The 17,330-nt window shown below is 43.6% G+C and overlaps 3 protein-coding genes and 1 non-coding gene across 5 annotated transcripts; 2 read left to right on the top strand and 2 right to left on the bottom strand.

Moving 5' to 3' along the window:
* Window positions 1–1,135: 1,135 nt before the first annotated feature.
* Window positions 1,136–6,285, bottom strand: rpn1 (ribophorin I). The gene is made up of 10 exons (XM_056437228.1): window positions 5,924–6,285; window positions 5,298–5,362; window positions 4,401–4,707; window positions 4,105–4,314; window positions 3,824–4,016; window positions 3,495–3,594; window positions 3,268–3,406; window positions 2,588–2,707; window positions 2,226–2,471; window positions 1,136–2,144 (listed from the first exon to the last, which is right to left on the bottom strand). Exons 1-10 carry the CDS (start codon window positions 6,170–6,172, stop codon window positions 1,962–1,964), a joined length of 1,812 nt encoding a protein of 603 aa, XP_056293203.1. The 5' UTR covers window positions 6,173–6,285; the 3' UTR covers window positions 1,136–1,961.
* A 363-nt stretch (window positions 6,286–6,648) lies between these two features.
* trnaf-gaa (transfer RNA phenylalanine (anticodon GAA)) lies at window positions 6,649–6,721 on the top strand. Its single transcript has one exon. It is a non-coding gene; the product is annotated as a tRNA-Phe (tRNA).
* A 2,081-nt stretch (window positions 6,722–8,802) lies between these two features.
* On the top strand, window positions 8,803–15,105 carry rab7a (RAB7a, member RAS oncogene family). 2 transcript variants are annotated; one of them, XM_056437498.1, is made up of 7 exons: window positions 8,803–8,924; window positions 8,997–9,084; window positions 11,833–11,895; window positions 12,394–12,520; window positions 12,609–12,827; window positions 13,315–13,443; window positions 13,545–15,105. In XM_056437498.1, the coding sequence occupies exons 3-7, from the start codon at window positions 11,843–11,845 to the stop codon at window positions 13,638–13,640; spliced, it is 624 nt and encodes a 207-aa protein (XP_056293473.1). In that variant the 5' UTR covers window positions 8,803–8,924; window positions 8,997–9,084; window positions 11,833–11,842; the 3' UTR covers window positions 13,641–15,105. The 2 variants fall into 2 exon arrangements, with proteins under 2 accessions (XP_056293473.1, XP_056293472.1); XM_056437497.1 differs by having other exon boundaries at window positions 8,803–9,084.
* On the bottom strand, window positions 14,937–17,248 carry hmces (5-hydroxymethylcytosine binding, ES cell specific). Its single transcript, XM_056437495.1, has 7 exons — window positions 17,163–17,248; window positions 16,816–17,036; window positions 16,502–16,645; window positions 16,164–16,397; window positions 15,696–15,850; window positions 15,407–15,599; window positions 14,937–15,331 (listed from the first exon to the last, which is right to left on the bottom strand). The coding sequence occupies exons 2-7, from the start codon at window positions 17,002–17,004 to the stop codon at window positions 15,146–15,148; spliced, it is 1,101 nt and encodes a 366-aa protein (XP_056293470.1). The 5' UTR covers window positions 17,005–17,036; window positions 17,163–17,248; the 3' UTR covers window positions 14,937–15,145.
* Window positions 17,249–17,330: the final 82 nt, after the last annotated feature.

Here is a 17,330-nt window from a genome sequence, read left to right as displayed (position 1 = left end):
ATTCATGTGATTTAATGTTTTATGCTTCCTTTAAATCACACGCGTTATGTATTTGCTTTTCGATCAATGTGTCAAATGAGCTCAAATGGACAGAAGAACTGAGGAAACAACAATAACACACGGTGCAGCATCTAAATGTCTTTTAAAGGGCACTAAAGTAAGTTTTTAAATATCAATATTGCACAAATACAATGTCCACTTTATTCTTCCCTTACCCTTTTTCTGACATTTACATACACACAAATGTGCATGTTCTTCTATTTTAGGGAATGTATATTTGCAAGGCCAGTGATTCATGTTCTATAAAAACCTTTTTGATCCACAACTTTTTTTCAGAGGTGAGCTCAGTGCTTTGCTCCACAGTCGGCGGCGTTGAGCTGGACGTGAGTGAGACTCGCCATCTCTCCCAACTCTCACCGCTCTGAATCTCCCCTGGCGTACAAACACCCAAACAAACAAAAAACGCCATTGTGTGGCCTTTCACCGGCACCGAGCATCGGTGAGAACAGACATTGTCTTTGCTTCACCCTGCCCCCTCGCCCCCCCGCTGGGTATTTTCAAAATGATTATTGTACGGCACATACAAAATGTTAACGTTATCATTGTGAGAGGGAACGAGTGACTTAGTATGGAGCAGGAAGTGACCTCCCAGGACCCCTGGTGACCTCAGAGGGGAAAGCAGTGACCTCAGACTGACCTGTATGTTTGTCCTGGGCGCCGAATTCTATCGGGGCAGGTCTGGGGGGGGGGATGACGACGACGATAGGAGGGGGGGGGGGGGGTCACTGAAACAAGGAATGCAACAATGTGCTGGAAATTCCCTCCGAGGTGCCCATTTTCTTTTTTTAAAGGGGGCGATGACTAGTCATCGTGCATATATCGCAGATTTTTATTTTAGGATGTCAGTTTGACTTTAGTAGAGGAATATTAAATGTCAGGGTCAGAAATTGAGTGTAGTTGCTCAACAGAAGAAAGCCTCCAATGTGGTTCACTGGTGTCGATACAGGTGCGCCCTCTGTTGATTAACCAAGGGTACTGCATCCCCAAATGAACCACTACATCAGCCTTAGTCACAATGTCCATCTTTATACAGCTGCTGTGTAATATATAAAAAAACACAACGGGCTAAATGATTAGTTTCTCAAAACTTTATTTGAAATTTGACAACTTTCCATATCATCGCCCGTGTCCCCGGCCTCGGTGTTCCACCCCCCATGTCTTTTCTCGCATGCAACCTAATCTCATGTATTCACTAATCTCATGTTCAAAAAACACTACTTACAAAACAAGAGAAAAATCATACAAAAATGTAGAAAATATGACTGAGGAAAACATCGAAAAAACAAACTTTTGAGACGACACCGAATCACAGCTTCAAATTTGTTTAAAAAAATTAAACGTCAGTCGTGAGTAGAAAAAAGATGTAAGTGCAAAAGAGACACAATTGGATAAAGATCACCTTAATACTTGAGAGCTCGAGATGACTCAACCTTAGAATGTGGCATATGCGAGTAAAGACATGAGACCTGGGGCCCTTCTCCTATTAGTTTTCAAAATAAAAGTCCCATAACCACACACTTAAAAGATGGGGAAGAAAAACAAAATATTTCAGATTTGAACATAAAAATCAGGTGTCGAGTCTGCGCAGTGTGACAAAGTTTAACTGTAGCTCAATAAACTCAAAAACAGACCAACGAACGGAGAAAAAAAAAAGAGCCAAAAGTTGTGACGTAGCTGTAGAGCCGGACGCAGTGACCTCACGTTTATCACAAGGCACGCATGTTTGGATAAACCACGACCAGGAGAGGAGATTTTAATTGTCCATGATTGGGTTCAAAGATGAAAAAAAAAAAAAAAGAAGCATTCGTGTCACATTTCCTCATTCATACAGATAGTCGGTTGAATATCGTAGCAGGGTTGTTGTTGTTGCGTGTCTGCTTGTGCGCGCTAGTGAGCCAGGTCTAGAGGGCGTCCAGCAGACTGTCGATGCGGCTGACGAGCTCCTGCCTCTTGGCGGTCAGAGACTTCTCGCTCTCGATGTACGCTTCCTTCTTCACCTTGCCCGCCACCAGCCGCTCCGCCTCCTGGGAGGAGCGACACACCAGCTCCTTCACCTGGCCGTCCAGCTTCTGCACCTCCCCGGTCTACGAACGCAGGAGGAGGGGTCAGCGGTCGCGGCACTTTTAAACGGTCACTTCGCTCGCAGATCAACACACGCCTCTCACCTTATCGGCCAAGTCGGAGCCCTCCGCTTTGAGGCGCGACTGCAGCGAGCTGATCTCGTTGGTGAGGGCGCGGTGGTCGGCCTCTAGGGTCTTCCGACCGCTGTTGAGCGTCCCGGTGTCGCGGGACTGCTTGTAGCGATTGACCACCTCGTCCATGTGCCGGTACAGACCCAGCCGCTTGTTGACCAGAGTCAGCACTTGCTCGGTGATGGAGGCCACCTTCATGCGCACCTCGGCTGCAGGGTCCTAAACAAAGAAGACGGACGTCAGCGCGGATGTAGAATCAAGCAGAATATCAGGCCAAAAAGGGGAGGGGAGCATACGGGGGAAACCGGGCTCCCTTGAGGAGACACCCGTCATACCTTTGTGATGGCAAAGTCCAGGCGGACGTAGATGATGACGGTGAAGAAGAGGATGTAGAAGGCCGCGACAACCAAAAGAGGCTCCTGCAGCATCAGGATCCGGTTGAAGTTATAATGAACCTGGTAATCACAAAAAGAGGGTTATTAACTCAGATTTGTATACATTGTATCACAGCTAAAAGTAGAGATGTAAGAAATATTAGAAAAGGGGGAACAACTCATGTCCCCAGACGTAGTAAACATTGCGGTCAAAAATATATCTTTTATCTCTAACGTATTGCAGATTGAAGACCTTGACTGTTGACGCTGTGAGAACATACAACACTGAGAAGAATTAAATATGAAAGTACAATCCATCCAGGCAGAGCTTCAGAACAGTCACAGGACCCCATGACTAAAATGAATAAATACCACAAACAAATAATCTCTGGGTCATTTTACTGTTCTTAGAGGCTTTCCTAAGTCGTGTTCCACAAAGTGTTCCTCCGTGTCCCAAGGATGCTCAATAGGTAAGAATCAAAACTAGTTTATACTCTGACCAGCTCTGCAGATTATCTGGCTTCATGCATCTAATAACACTCCAACACGTTACACTAGTCTAAGCGATCTCCTACAAATCAGAAAGTAAATTATATACGCACGTAATATAGATGTTCCCATCTCTTTCTACTTGGTCTTACCACAACATCCTGAATGTGATGCTCCACCAGGTTGTTCTTGGTGGCGATCAGCACTGGTCGGCCAAACGTATCCAGATACGTGTAATGCAGCTGGTTTGGCAAGCGATCAATCTTGTACGGCGTCTCCATGTGGATGTTTCTGAGAGGACATCAGAGGGAGAATATGAGAACTCTGTCGAAATATCTGCTAAACCGAACATACTGAAGATGTGCGTGCAGTCACTGACCTGGCTCCTTCTGGGAGGATGATTTTAAGAGTGAAGGAGTCGATCACCTGGTCATCATACACATGGTCAACCAGTCTCATCTTCAGTGCATACTGGTCCCCTAGAAGATAAACAACACACCCCGGGATTCAGTCTAAATAAGAAGCCTGGGTATAAATCAGGATGACAGCCAGCACCAGTGACTCCGCCCTGCTGAGGTGGTCAACACTACTTTAGTCTCAATTATCCACCTCTACTCTTCTTCCATTTGTGGTGGTTCTCTTAAGAATATGGGTCGGGCTCGACGTGTTCCATGTCTGGGTTAGTTACGTTTTTAGAAGTCAACTCACCCAGGGTGTAGAGGTACTCGTAGCTGGGCAGATTGTAGCCGATCATGTAGTGGGTCTTCCAGCCTCCGAACAAGGGGAAGCGAGGCCTGACCTCCACCTCCACTGAATCATCCAGAACCTGCAGATGGGAGGTGGAGATGTTTCCAATCTCATCTCTGTAGTAGACGTCCTGAGCCGAGGCGGGAAGGATAGTCTATTGGGAAGAAAGTAAATATAGTCATCATCATCATCTTGATAGGGAAACCAACAACAACAACAGTGCTTTATGTTTAATACAACACCTTGAAGGACTTGACAGATGAGATGCCGCTGTCTGACTGACGCTGATAATCGTAGCGTGAGAAAGGCCCCTTCAGGACTGCTCCCGTGTGCCTCAGGTCGATGGTCTCTTCCACAGCGATGTTACCCCAGTGAGAGACTTCGATGGTCCGAATGATGTTACTGATGGTGAGGAAGGGCGAGTTGTTTTCGTAATGGATCTTCATTGTATCCTGGACGACAGAGAACACACAGAATGTTTTACAAACACTTTTGTGCAGTTTCACTCGAAGCTCATCCGATGTGGTCGCGGCTGTACCTCGCTGAACGCCGCCACGTCACGGAAAGGTCCGTACTCGATGATCTCGTCGTTCTTGCTGGGGTTACCCAGCTTGGTGTAGGTCTCCACAGTCTTGGAGGCCAGGCGGACGCGTGTAGTCTGGCTGCGAGTGGGATAAGGGGAGTACAGGTAGTGGTTCCCCTGGAAGACCACCAGCTGGCGCTCAGTCTGCGTGATGTGGGTGGGGAAGGGCCTCAGGACGTGGCTCAACGTCATCTCCACCTTCGTTTTCAGCTGAGCGCCTGCCGCCAGACTGGAGGGCAGCTGCACTTTGTAAAATAAACCACTGTGTGGGATCAGACGCAACAGAAGAACACGGGTAAGAGACATTTACAGAATTATGTAAAAGATCAGCTTCTCAGGAACTACGCAACGCAAACTCACTTTCAGAAAATCAAGTTTGGATTCTTGAAAGGATTTATTTTTACGAAACAAACTGGTTTTATTACTTAAAATATTGTATTTTGTATCTTTATTTAAAAGGTCTCTTGTGCAGTTAAAATATTGTCACCATTTGATGCACTGTACCAGATTGTAGCTTCAGCTAATTTGCATTTGTAGTCCCTAGACAGACTATAAATTAAAACAATAACAAACAGTACTGGATAACACACACCACAACAGTATGTGTACACGCAATGCAAAGCTGAAGTACAGCACATTATAAAGTAAAACATATTAAAAGTAAGTAATAAAAAACATTAAAAGTAGTGCTGCCAAAATGGCCCTAAATGTTAAAGAATAACTAATTTTCCAAGTCGCCAATGATAGTTTCATAACCAAACCTCATTTGTTTTCATATTAAAAGTAAATGACAGTTGCACAGGAAGGCGTGAAAGCAATGCTGGATAACAATGGGAGAGTCTGATCTCACACCTTTGGCCCTGAATTGTTGTCTGTTGGAGTTCAAGTGTCCCATCCTCCTCTTCATCACCCTTCACCTGTGGAAACAAAGGGAAAAAAACACTTTCAATCTAAATACAGGTGTTAAAAACAGCAGTGGTACAGCTTCACAAGTAATAGAAGGGGGGGGCGGTCCTGCGCAGACACACACGGAAGTGATCTGCGCAGCTCATACGTGTCTTTCAGCCACTGACAGAGCGTGCAGCGCTGCGGAAGTTAACGTCCTTACAACACCACATCTTTAATAACTCAAAATGAATGAATCCGTGTTTGGCTCATTTCTGCAAAATTGGCAAATGCGCTCGCGCCGATATCTTTGCACGAAGCAATACAGCGTTAGCGAGCGACATGCGAGCTGACGTCACACTGAATCACACGAGCCTACCGCGAGTAAGTTAGCCGTCCATACATTCAATGAACGCGCAGTCACGTCGTTATTAACGCGCGCAATGGTGCTGCTTTTGGGAAAATAATGCATTAGTTTGAGAGTTGCAGAGCCGAGGCTCGAGTAGCGTACTATGACGCGGTTAAGCTAACAGGCTAACGGCCGGCGAGTCGGGTTACAGACGAGAGATGCTAGCGGTGTTTAATTCGCTCACCGAGGCTCCGACGTACGCCAGGTGCGGGGCCATCTCAGGCTCCACCGCCAATATGAAGCTGTGGACGGCCGAGTGTCCCTGGTTGGACAAGACGATCTCCAAGGTGATTTTGGCCAGATGAGTGCCCAGGTCCACTGTCCTCTTCACGTCTTCGTTCACCAGACCGTCCGTCGCCGCCGAAACCTTCGCGCTCCCCGCAGCCAGGAGCAGGAGGCACGCGGCGAAAAGTGGCGACCACGTTCCAGTCATTGTGAGAGAGAGAGATTCAAGAAACAAATAAAACCGGGATACGAAACGGGACAGCTCGAGGGGGAAACCTACGAGCAGCGAAGAAAGGCCGCCGTGCCGCCGCTACATCAGAAAAGGATGACGCTTCATTCAGTCCGACGTGATGACGTCACGACGCGCTCGTCACAACGTGCTGCGCGTCGGAAGCATTGCGGCACGAGCAGAAAAGAAAATAATAAAAAGTGTTTTTTGTCAGAAGACAGACACACTACTAATGGATAACCCTCGACACCTTTTGACTCTAAACGTTGGACACTAATGGACTGCCTGACCATTACAAAATATTCTTCTTATTATTATTATTATTATTATTATATGTAGGCCTTCTAACGTCAGTGTCAGTATTGCAAATGGAGACTAAATAACACAAAATAACATTATTTCAGTGGAACTTGAAGTTATTTAATTATTTATTTATCTTGCCACCTCACAGGCACGCCGAAATAGCTCAGTTGGGAGAGCGTTAGACTGAAGATCTAAAGGTCCCTGGTTCGATCCCGGGTTTCGGCAACATGTATTTTTAGAAATTGCAAGAGCATTCTGACGATGGTGTAATTAAATAGAGGGTATGGACAAATATGTATGGACAAATACCGTCTTTCCGCTAAATGTCTTTGTAGGATTTAACTCATGGACTATGCGATTCATATGGCTTCAGTCAAGAATACTGGTCACACCTAAATCACAGTCACAAATGTGATCAATATAACTCAAAATTATACACAGAGGTTATCAATAGAGTTTAGGACACATTTAAAAAAACCTATTTGATTCTAGATAACCGGAATGTTAGCCTGCCAAATGTCTTCGATGTTACTGGGGATTCATGAAAGACTGCAGAGGGTGTCGTGAGCTGGTCAGAGGGGACATTTAGCTGATTCTGCTGGAGACTTGAAAAGTCCTCAAAATCATCATTACACTCACAACTTCAGCACTGGAAATGAGCTGTGATCAAGTTAGCTCAAGGCCACTGTCCTTCATTAAACAACAACAACAACAGAGAAACAGTGAACTGGGTCCCAAAGTGTTAACCCCTAAGAGCCGTAACATTAAACGGTCATCGCCATGACAATTCAAGGCCCTCATTTGGTGGCACCACTGGCAAACAGCAAAGATGGCTGACATCAGGATGGCTGGAAAAGGTCTGGAGTGAATGACAGCAATGAGGCAGGAGCAATAACATCAGAGGGGGGAGTAGGTCACACATTTTATCCCCAGGCTCCCTCGCAGTTTATTCTGATCAACCATGCTCTGTCCATTTTAACATTGTTCTCCCTTATTTTATTTGCTTTGTCTGTAGATTGTATTTGTAATCTTGTGTTTTTCAGAATCAGAATCAGGTTTTATTGGCCAAGTACATTTGCACAAACAAGGAATTTGACTTGGTAAAGTGACTCTCAGTGTGCTTACACAAAATATACATGACAACACAATACAATACAAAACAAAACAGTGCAGAATAAAACAAACAGTGCAACGGTCTAAGAAGTTTAAGAAAGTGACTTAAGAAAGTATATACAAGGCGGAATGGCTTGTTAGGTTTGTTCTTAACATCAACATCATTGGGACTACAGATTAAAAAATAGCCTCTTGGCTAACTCTGGCACATTTACTGAAATGTTTTTATCAATGTGCACTGTCCCTTATTCAATAAACCATTATAAAAAAATGTAAAAATGCATTGCCAAAAGAAAAGACACATTTCACTTCAATGTGGATGGTGTGTGTAGCCTCACGTGTTGTTGTTCTGTATATTGATTAATTAATTAAGCATCACAATTGTTAACTAAAACTATAAATATCAAGTTTCAAGTTTCAAGTTTTTATTGTCACATCCCCTTTTATACAAGTATAATCGGTTTGTGAAATTCTTATGTGCAAAACACCCGACAGCAGTAGCAGACTAAAAAAAAGAATAAGAATGGGAATAAACTATACAATATCCACACAAAAAAGAGTGGAGTCTCGTGTCTACTAACTCTTCTATTCCTTCACGCTTTAATTAATTAAATATATTTATCATAACTTACGGACTATGAGGCTCTATAACAGATCACCTCTTGCCAGATCGCAATAACTGCAATAATAACTTCATATCCACACTATGTTGATCTGCACTTCACACATTTCATTTATTTACACTACACACATACACACACACTTCATTTTCATTTACACTACACACATACACACACTTTGCATTTTGCACACTGTCTATATTTAATATTTTTATATTTAATTTAATTTGTCATTAGTATTGTATTGTGTATTGTGTATGCATATATGTTGTATATATACATATATATATATATTATTTTATATTTTACTTTGTATACTTCTTGTATACATCTATATCTTTCATCCCTGTTTTTCATATTTTATTTTTTATTTTTTATTCTTGTGTGTTTAGTTTATTGGTGCTGCTACTGTTACGACAAAGTTCCCCTTGGGGATTAATAAAGTACATATCTATCTATCTATCTTGTTGTGACTGCTCGGGTTTCTGTTGAACAGGGCGTGTCCAGCGCGTGACGTCGTGCGCGAGCTTGTTTTGGAGGAAGTGGACAGATCTCGGCTAGCAGATAGCGCGTTAGCTCGACGGGGGAACAGCGAGCGTCAACACGGTAACGGGGAGAAACGGACCATTGCACCGAGTGGCCTCCGGTAGACGAAGAGCGACAGACATCGGCGGCGTTGACTCGGACACATCGAGGTAGCTGTGCAGCGAACCGTCGGAGGACTTTTCGCTGTCGACGCTTTTAAACGTCTTGTTTTTTCCGCACAGGAGCCGTTAGCTTGTTAGCAAGCCCGTTAGCTACCAGAAGAAAAGTCCAGTTTTGATTTTTTTTTTGCACTCCAGGATCCTCACACAGGTTAGTTTCTGTTGACTATTATTGCTTTAACTGACTATGCATATATATTATACAATCACGATATATAACGTTAGCTGCAACTAAGTTGTTCGCGTCGGTTAATACACATTATAGCTTTTAATTAGCTGTAATTAAGAAGTGTCACCGATGTGCCTAATGTGTCTTTGACATGGAGTATGTTTCTAATAATGATACCGTTACCCCAACCTACGTTCAATCGTTGTTTTATATTACTTGCCTAGCTATCTAGCATGTTGATCCCAGCCTGTGATTTGTGTTCGATGTCTTTATTGAGTAAAACATGTGAGGCAGGACTCTCTGCTTTCAGTTTATTTAGTGGAATCAACCAGAGAGGTCCACAGATTGATCCCAACTCTGGATTATACCGGTGTGTGTGTGTGTGTGTTGTATGCAACTGCAGCGTTTGCTGAGCTAATCGCGCTTGCCAAGTCATGGTTCCGTTAGTCCTGTTTTACGACCATGTGATCCTGACACGGTGTCATGCGGTGCAGATTATGAGAGCCGCAGCAAGAGAAACTCCCGAATAGTTTTGCCTCGCACGAGGTGCCGATGTGGACTCGAGCCGTGCATTGTGGTTCATTTAGATCGCTGCGTGAACTCCAGATGTTAATCATGATGTCATCAAGGTTTAATCTTGAGTGGATTGATGAGTTGAAGGTAACAGAGTCTGGACTTTGGTCGTTAGAGCAATATGGGGGAGGGTCATTGTCACAAAGCACATCCGGTCAAAGTGAGACATTTTAGTTTAGTTTGATCAGCAAAATATACAAAAATCAAAATTCAGCAAAAGAAGAAAGTGGCTGACCGAAAGGGTCGAGGCTGAAAGCTGTCAAATTTATAAGTGCCCTAACCTATGATTTCACGAAAAAACTTATTTCAGAGAACCATATACATATATACATATACATACATATTCACACACACATACATAAATACACACACATAAATACACACACATACATATTTACATTAAAACAAAAAAAACTTGTCCCCATTAACCGAATTAAGAAATGCTTGATGTCTGGAGAATGCTCAAAGATGAAAGGTCTCAATCAGCATCAGCCTAAAAATATATCTGTACTTCTGATTATCCGTATCATTCATGACTTGTAATATGGTAGCAGTGTCCGATGTTTTCATCAATACGTAAGTCACATTTCAGCATGACATGATGTTAAAAATTGGGAGATTTTTTTAGATGTTTTTTTATTTTTTTATATATATATTTTTTACATTATAAGACAAAAGACAATACATAGACATAACACCTAGAGGACAATGAAACAATGCGGACGACAAAACAATGGACGTAACAATATAAAGTCAGAGTATAAATAAATAAATAATAATAATTAGAAGGAGAAGAAGAAAGAAAGACAGATGCATGTGTGTGCGTGTGCATTATGAATTAACTAATAAATAAGAGGAGTGGTGTCATGTTTGTAAAAATATAGTGAATGATGACCATTTTTTTAGATGTTAAACAGCGATTTTTTTAAAATAACAAGCCAATATAGATTCTGTTATTGATTTCTGGACGAGTCCGTCTGATGAGGAGCTGAGCGAAGGTCCTAGATTGCTCTTTCTTTTTCAAAGTTAAGTTTAGTTTCCGAGTAGTTTTATGAAAAAAGACTGCCATGTCTGCGTGGATAATGATTGAAGTCCACCACCTGTTCTGTAGGGTACATGCAAGTCTCAGCTGGGAAGTCATGATGCAATATACAGCACATGTAATCATTAACCCTTGTGTTGCCTTAGGGTCATTTTGACCCGAATCAATATTACAACCTCCCCCCGCCTTTGGATTAATTTGACCCCATTCAATGTTTAATGTCGGTGTTCTTTCGGTAGTCAACAAACAAACATAAAGTGCCTCACACTTAAACTTGGAAAACAATATTAATTCTAATAATTTTCTGGAGGTTTTAATTGCTGGCGTCAAATTGAACCCAAAGGGTAAAATATGTTAGTAAATATAAAGGTAACAGGAGGGTGAAACATTGAATCGGGTCAAAATGACCCATAGGCGGGGGGAGGGTGTAATATTGATTCGGGTCAAAATGACCCTAAGGCAACACAAGGGTTAATATGATTCATGCTTCAGTATTCAGAATGATCTGGAGTCACTGGGGGCTGGTTGCATTCTTGTTTTTAGTGTGCTGAACTGTCCAGCTTTTAAAAATGACAATAATTGTATCTTGGAGGGAATTAAACAATGTTGTTGAATTTCCCATTGAATGTTTTGTATAGCCACATTTAAAAATCAGAAAATAAACACTTTACAGTATGACAATAAAAAGACAAACGGCTGTGTGCTAAAAATAGTAAGTGTTAATAGCCCTATGGCTGCCATTGTTATATTTTTGGAAAGCGAAAACAGTGGAGTGATTTGTTGTGTTTCATCAGCTGTATTCCGAGCCGTGTGTTCTGGTGCATCGCGGTGCAGCGTATTGTTTTTAAAGGGAAGGAGGCGTATGTCTTGGAGACTCTGTGCTGGGTTTCATTCCAAGAAAGGCCCAATTTTTTTTTTGGAGTGTATTTTGAGACGCACACACACACACGGGCCCTCGTCATCTTTCTGTGAAACCTGTTGGCTCGTATCAAGAGGCGGGACTCCTGTATTCATCTTGTTTGAGCAATTCCAGCGTCGGTCTGCTTTCAATGTGGGTTTTCCTCACCCCTCTAATCTACTCCCCTTTTTTGTTTTTTTGTTGTTGACTTTTACAGCTGCGGCACAATGACATCAAGGAAGAAAGTGCTACTCAAAGTCATCATCCTCGGAGACTCCGGGTGAGTGACGTCAAAGTCTAAAGGCTAAGGCGGAAAGAACGACGATAAAGAGGGACGCTTGATGGTTTATTGTAAAGAAAACACGACCGGTCAAAAGTTTTAAAAAACACCTACATTTCTCCAGTTTTCATTAAAAAGTACACATTTTAATTTCTCAATGTACTCTGAAATGAAAGCATAGAACAAATAAACAATTGGAGATGAAAAATATATCATTGAATCGTTTTGTTTGACTCCTCAAAGTACATTGAAAATAAAATATTCTTCAGAAAGTTCTTCCCAACACTTGCGTATGTTTTTTACTTGTAGGTTAAAAAATGGGGGTGATATAAACTTTTGCCCATGTAATTTGGGTTATTTATTCTGGTCTCGTAATAATACGCTTATTTTTATTTAACAAGCAAGGAACCCGTGTTGTCGCCAATCAGTGCATCTTAATGACCTCTTTCTGTGACTCTTGTTTCTGAACGTCTCCTGTGATCTGTCCTTCTCTCCTAGAGTCGGGAAGACCTCGCTGATGAACCAGTATGTGAATAAGAAGTTCAGTAACCAGTACAAAGCCACCATCGGTGCTGACTTCCTGACGAAAGAAGTCATGGTGGATGACAGACTCGTCACGATGCAGGTACGTGAGGAAATGAGCCTGGAAAATGACCGCAATCTGATTATTTAGTGTATGTAATAAGGCACGTCTGATCGTTTCTGCATCCTAGATCTGGGACACGGCCGGTCAGGAGCGATTCCAGTCCTTGGGCGTGGCGTTCTACCGCGGAGCCGACTGCTGCGTCCTGGTGTTCGACGTGACGGCGCCCAACACCTTCAAGACTCTCGACAGCTGGAGGGACGAGTTCTTGATCCAGGCCAGCCCTCGAGACCCCGAGAATTTCCCCTTTGTGGTGCTGGGCAACAAGATAGACTTGGAGAACAGACAGGTGGGTCCGGATGGTCGGGATTTATTATTTTTGGCCAGCGGGCGTCGTTATGTGCACCCTTTCTTTTTTTGTTGTTTAAGGAAATGTGCAGTTATGGTTGGTATTTTTTGAGGCCTTAATTTAGAGTGGTTCTCAAGCTTTTTTTAAGTGATGTGCCCCCCCCCCCCCCCAATGTGAAATATGTTATCCAGTGCAATGCATTTTTGATTTGAAAAAATATGTAATACACAGAGCTGGGCCATCAGTGTCTGCTTTATAATAGAATACATCACAAGTTAATGGACTTACATTTATATTTTATTTAATATTTATTAAATAACTTATTTTCTAAAGATTTTTTTTTTAATAGATACAAATTTTAATAATATTTAGAAAAATCTCACGTATCCCCTGGAGTGCCTTCACGTACTCCCATTTGAGAACCACTGGTTTAGAACATGCCGTGCGCTTCCGTTTGAGTTTAACAATCGCTCTCTTGCGTTTTCAGGTGACGACCAAGCGCGCGCAGGCCTGGTGCCAAAGCAAGAACAACATCCCGTATTTCGAGACCAGCGCCAAGGAGGCGATCAACGTGGAGCAGGCCTTCCAGACTATTGCACGCAACGCCCTCAAACAGGTAAACGGGCCGGCAGGAAGTCAGACGGTTCGACCCAGCGTCTCTCGAATGCCATCTTCTGTTAAAGCTCGGGTGATGCAACTGTGTTCGTCTGATTTCAGGAGACCGAAGTGGAGTTGTACAACGAGTTCCCCGAGCCGATAAAGCTGGACAGGAACGAGCGAGCCAAGCCGTCAGCGGAGACCTGCAGCTGCTGAGGGCTCTGAAGATCTTTTGGAGGGGTGTTAGGGGGGGCTGTCTCTGCCCCCCTCACTACCCGCTCCTGCCTTGTCTATATATCCCTTATCCCATGGCCCACTGTGTTAATCCTGAAAGCCCAACATACATGCAGCATCCCACTCATCCACAAATGTGCTGCACTCACCCTCTCATGTACCCAAAACACACATTTTCTATGAAATATGAGTCCTCGCCCAAAGAACATCTTAAAGAAATATTATGGAATCCACTCGTTCGATGCTTATTTACTTCCCAGTGTTTCCTCGCATACTTTTTTCATGACGGTGGTGGTTCGAGCTCCATATGGATCACTGCTTTCACTCCCAGTTTTTTGGTTCCAACTCCTTTTTTTATTTGGTCAAATCGAAACATATCTTCATGTTTGTTTTGAGGGGAAACATGCTCTCCCTCATTTGTGTTGTGGCTTAAAAGTGTTACTCTCAAAAACAGTCGTGGCCATGGTTTCACTTTACCTCATGCGGGCTATAAAATAAAATAAAAAGAAGTCAGCTGAAGTAGTGAAGGATCAGAAATGTGAATTTGCATGTGGGGGTCACAATCATGTGCCGCCTGCTGATTCTCATTCATTGGCACATAATTGAAAAACCAGTTTCGTGAAGAAAAAAAAAATATTTGCACACACAATTACTCAACTCTTAAGAATCTCGTTCTGGAGCCGCAATAAATGCAGTTGTAGCTCAAGTTGAGGACATTGTGTGAATCCAGACTTGGCTCCTCCCCTAAGGGCTGTCCCTGTATCAGAAGGTTCAGCTCGTGATCGGTTATTCTTGGTACAACATCGGCCGTGGGAATGAACCGATTGACGGCGTGACATTCTACCCGATAGCCCGCGGAGAGGAGACGTGTTTTTTTCCATATATAAATATGACAGTACTATTAGGTAGCAAATTTGTTTTTACTGTCAACTATTGCAAGACTTTGTATATTTGCAAACCTCTCAAATCACTGTGTGGGGAAGGCAAAAGGTTGTGTTGTAAATCTCCATGTCCGACTTTGCCAGTTGCTCGTGTTGGCAAACAATTTAAGTGCTTGACATTTATTTTAACCGGTCAGATCTTTAAACTGGTCTGTTCGTATGTTAAAACTTTGAAATGCATTATAGATTACAAGATAGCATACATATTGTAACTTAAAAGAAAAAAGTGTGGGAAAGTATTGGCATTCATTATTATATTATGTTAAATGCATAGCATCTACATTGTTTCAAAATGTCTTCGCGTTTGAAGTAATGAGGGTAATAATTAAAAAAAATCTTGATTTAAGCATGCAGCCTTTTTTATTTCTGACATTTGATAGCATTTTAAAATAAATTCGGATGTGTCGCATTTTTTTATTATTACGTAGAAAGTGGAGCAAACGCATGTTTTTTTCACACAACTGTTTATAAAATAATTACGCGGAATAAATAATGCCTAAATGGTCTTTTAACGTCTCCAGAGTTTTCAGTCCCCGGTTCATATCTTCATTTGGTTCTTGGTTTCTTTTTGGCCCCCTGAAGCCACTGGTGCAGTAATCCTGTCTTCTGAGCCTCGGCCTCGCCGTCTCGCTCTTCTTCACTCTCGCGTGCGGCGGGCTCCTTCCTCTTTGACGGTTCACTGCTCGCCAGCCAGCTCGTCATGATCTTACTGCTGGCTGTGGGTTTGGGCTCCTATGGGTCAGATCGGTCAGCTTAAAACCTCCCCAGACCACCGCAGAGAGTAAAACACGACAGTAAATCACAAACCTTTTTGCTGTTTGGATCTATTGGCTGAAGGCACTCTGGAGAGTTGTTGCGTGAGTTGTTCACCAGCGAAGAGACGGGGTGAAAAGTCAAACTGTTTTTAGACTGGAGCAGTTTCATGGCGTCTTGAGACTTCACCTCCCCAAAATCCAGCCATCTCCTCACTTCTTCCTCTCCATCCAGGACTGCTGGCATCCTAAACCACGACCACGCAGGAATGTAAGATTCCATACACACACACCAATGGGAGAAGAAGAAAAAAAGAAGGTGTTTCCTCATTGGCTATCCTTACCTATCATGGATGCTTTTCAGGTTTAGGGACGCGTTCACGGTTATTACACTGTATGTGTAAAGGGGTTCTCCGCCGCCGGGAGGTGTCCAGCAGTCAAACAGTCCAGCCATAGTCAGCAACTTCCACCCAGTCCACTCATCTGGTGCTTCTCCTCCCTGACCAACACATGAATGAGCAGATTTGATGAAAATGGGCCAGACTTTGTTGGTATAATTGTAATATTTGTTGACACTCCCTAGCCTAGCACTAGTATCAAACAAAAGCATGAGTTTGCATGTAGCATGGCATTTCGGATGCTAAGGAAACACCTGGGGGGGGGGGGCACATGCACATGTTGGCTCGTCTCCCACACAGGATATATTTTCAGTCACGACAATTTCCGGCCCCAGCTGCATTCTCTCGACTTCTCATCTGGATGAAAGTAAATGTTGGTGGTGCTTATATTGCTGCATAAACCCTAATATTAACCTCTGTCAAGACAGCGGAGGCCTCCTCTGGAGGGCACGTCGTCTCTGAATTCTCCTTATTGTCAGCCGAGGTCGCGGGGTCATCCTCCTCCTCATCATCATCTCTTTTCTCCCGACCGGTTCCCTCAGTCTGAGGAAAGTAGATGAAGAAGGGCTGCTTCTCTCTCGCCTGCCTCTTCCACTCATAGAAGCCATCGGCCAGGATGACGCAGCGCTGCCCTTTTATCAGGGGATCCTTCGGGGAGACGACAAAGCGATCACACACCGGTGTAAACACGTCCGAGGCGTGAAACAATAATGACAACGCGGCTCTCAGCGGGCGCCTAAATCTGAATGCACCTTGTATGTTTTCTTCTCCAAAATACTTTCACTGCGGCAGTTGTTGGTGCTGTATGGCATCTTGCTCGGGTCATTCTCCTTGAACCAGGCGGGGACCAGACCCCAGCGCATGGAGGCCAGCACACACTCATCCACAGGAGCATTCTGCAGACACACAATGAGGAACACAAACACATTAAAAACATTACAAATTAACATATATCCATATTGTTATCTACTAAAAGACGTTTTAGGGCAATATCTTCACATAACGGCCTACTTCTTCGGCGTCCATCCGTTGAAACGGTGGATGAAACTCACTCAGGTGACCTTACCCTGTCGAAATGCCTCTGGGACAGCAGCACGGGGCTCGTGGACTGGGGGCTCTTGTTGTAAGACGGTCGGTATTTGTCCGCATCCCCGTCCCTCCAGCGGGGCTGTCTCCGCTGCCCTCTCCGGTCTCTGTAGGAGCAGGCTCGGCTCACCTCGTCAGAAGCAAGCGTGCACGCGGTTCTTCCACACATTTTGGGGCGAATATAGCACTTTTTTCAGCCGCCTGAGAAAGAGAGGTGCAGGGTTATGTAACGCTAATTAAGTTAAAACACATTCAGCGTTTAAGGGTTTAGTTTAAGTTCATTGCAGGGAGAAAATAGCTGCAGTAAACCGCTCGGTTTAGCGTTACCTGCTTCCGCGGGTTCTGAAGTCGTAAAGTTGAGCTGTGTTATGTTATGTTAGCTTCAACGTAGTGTGGGGATTTGCCCGGGCAGAGGACGGGCTGCGACGTCACGTGACACCGTGACGCTGTACGGCAACCCCAAGATGGCGACAGAAACACCGAACACGATCAAAT

Source organism: Pseudoliparis swirei, chromosome 18 (assembly GCF_029220125.1).
Source record: "Pseudoliparis swirei isolate HS2019 ecotype Mariana Trench chromosome 18, NWPU_hadal_v1, whole genome shotgun sequence".
Lineage (NCBI taxonomy): Eukaryota > Metazoa > Chordata > Actinopteri > Perciformes > Liparidae > Pseudoliparis > Pseudoliparis swirei.
This window is presented reverse-complemented; position numbering and strand designations above follow the sequence as displayed.

What these genes read in the sequence shown, in the direction of transcription:
- rpn1 (XM_056437228.1), bottom strand. Translation starts at nt 6,172, where the DNA reads ATGACTGGAACGTGGTCGCCACTTTTCGCCGCGTGCCTCCTGCTCCTG. An exon ending in ATCACATTCAGGATGTTGTG is followed by an intron (nt 2,708 to 3,267) that starts GTAAGACCAAGT and finishes TGTGATTACCAG; the next exon opens with GTTCATTATAACTTCAACCG. An exon ending in GCTCCGACTTGGCCGATAAG is followed by an intron (nt 2,145 to 2,225) that starts GTGAGAGGCGTG and finishes CTGCGTTCGTAG; the next exon opens with ACCGGGGAGGTGCAGAAGCT.
- rab7a (XM_056437498.1), top strand. Translation starts at nt 11,843, where the DNA reads ATGACATCAAGGAAGAAAGTGCTACTCAAAGTCATCATCCTCGGAGAC. An exon ending in ATCATCCTCGGAGACTCCGG is followed by an intron (nt 11,896 to 12,393) that starts GTGAGTGACGTC and finishes CTTCTCTCCTAG; the next exon opens with AGTCGGGAAGACCTCGCTGA. An exon ending in CACGCAACGCCCTCAAACAG is followed by an intron (nt 13,444 to 13,544) that starts GTAAACGGGCCG and finishes GTCTGATTTCAG; the next exon opens with GAGACCGAAGTGGAGTTGTA.
- hmces (XM_056437495.1), bottom strand. Translation starts at nt 17,004, where the DNA reads ATGTGTGGAAGAACCGCGTGCACGCTTGCTTCTGACGAGGTGAGCCGA. An exon ending in TGGAGAAGAAAACATACAAG is followed by an intron (nt 16,398 to 16,501) that starts GTGCATTCAGAT and finishes GTCTCCCCGAAG; the next exon opens with GATCCCCTGATAAAAGGGCA. An exon ending in TAGATCCAAACAGCAAAAAG is followed by an intron (nt 15,332 to 15,406) that starts GTTTGTGATTTA and finishes TCTGACCCATAG; the next exon opens with GAGCCCAAACCCACAGCCAG.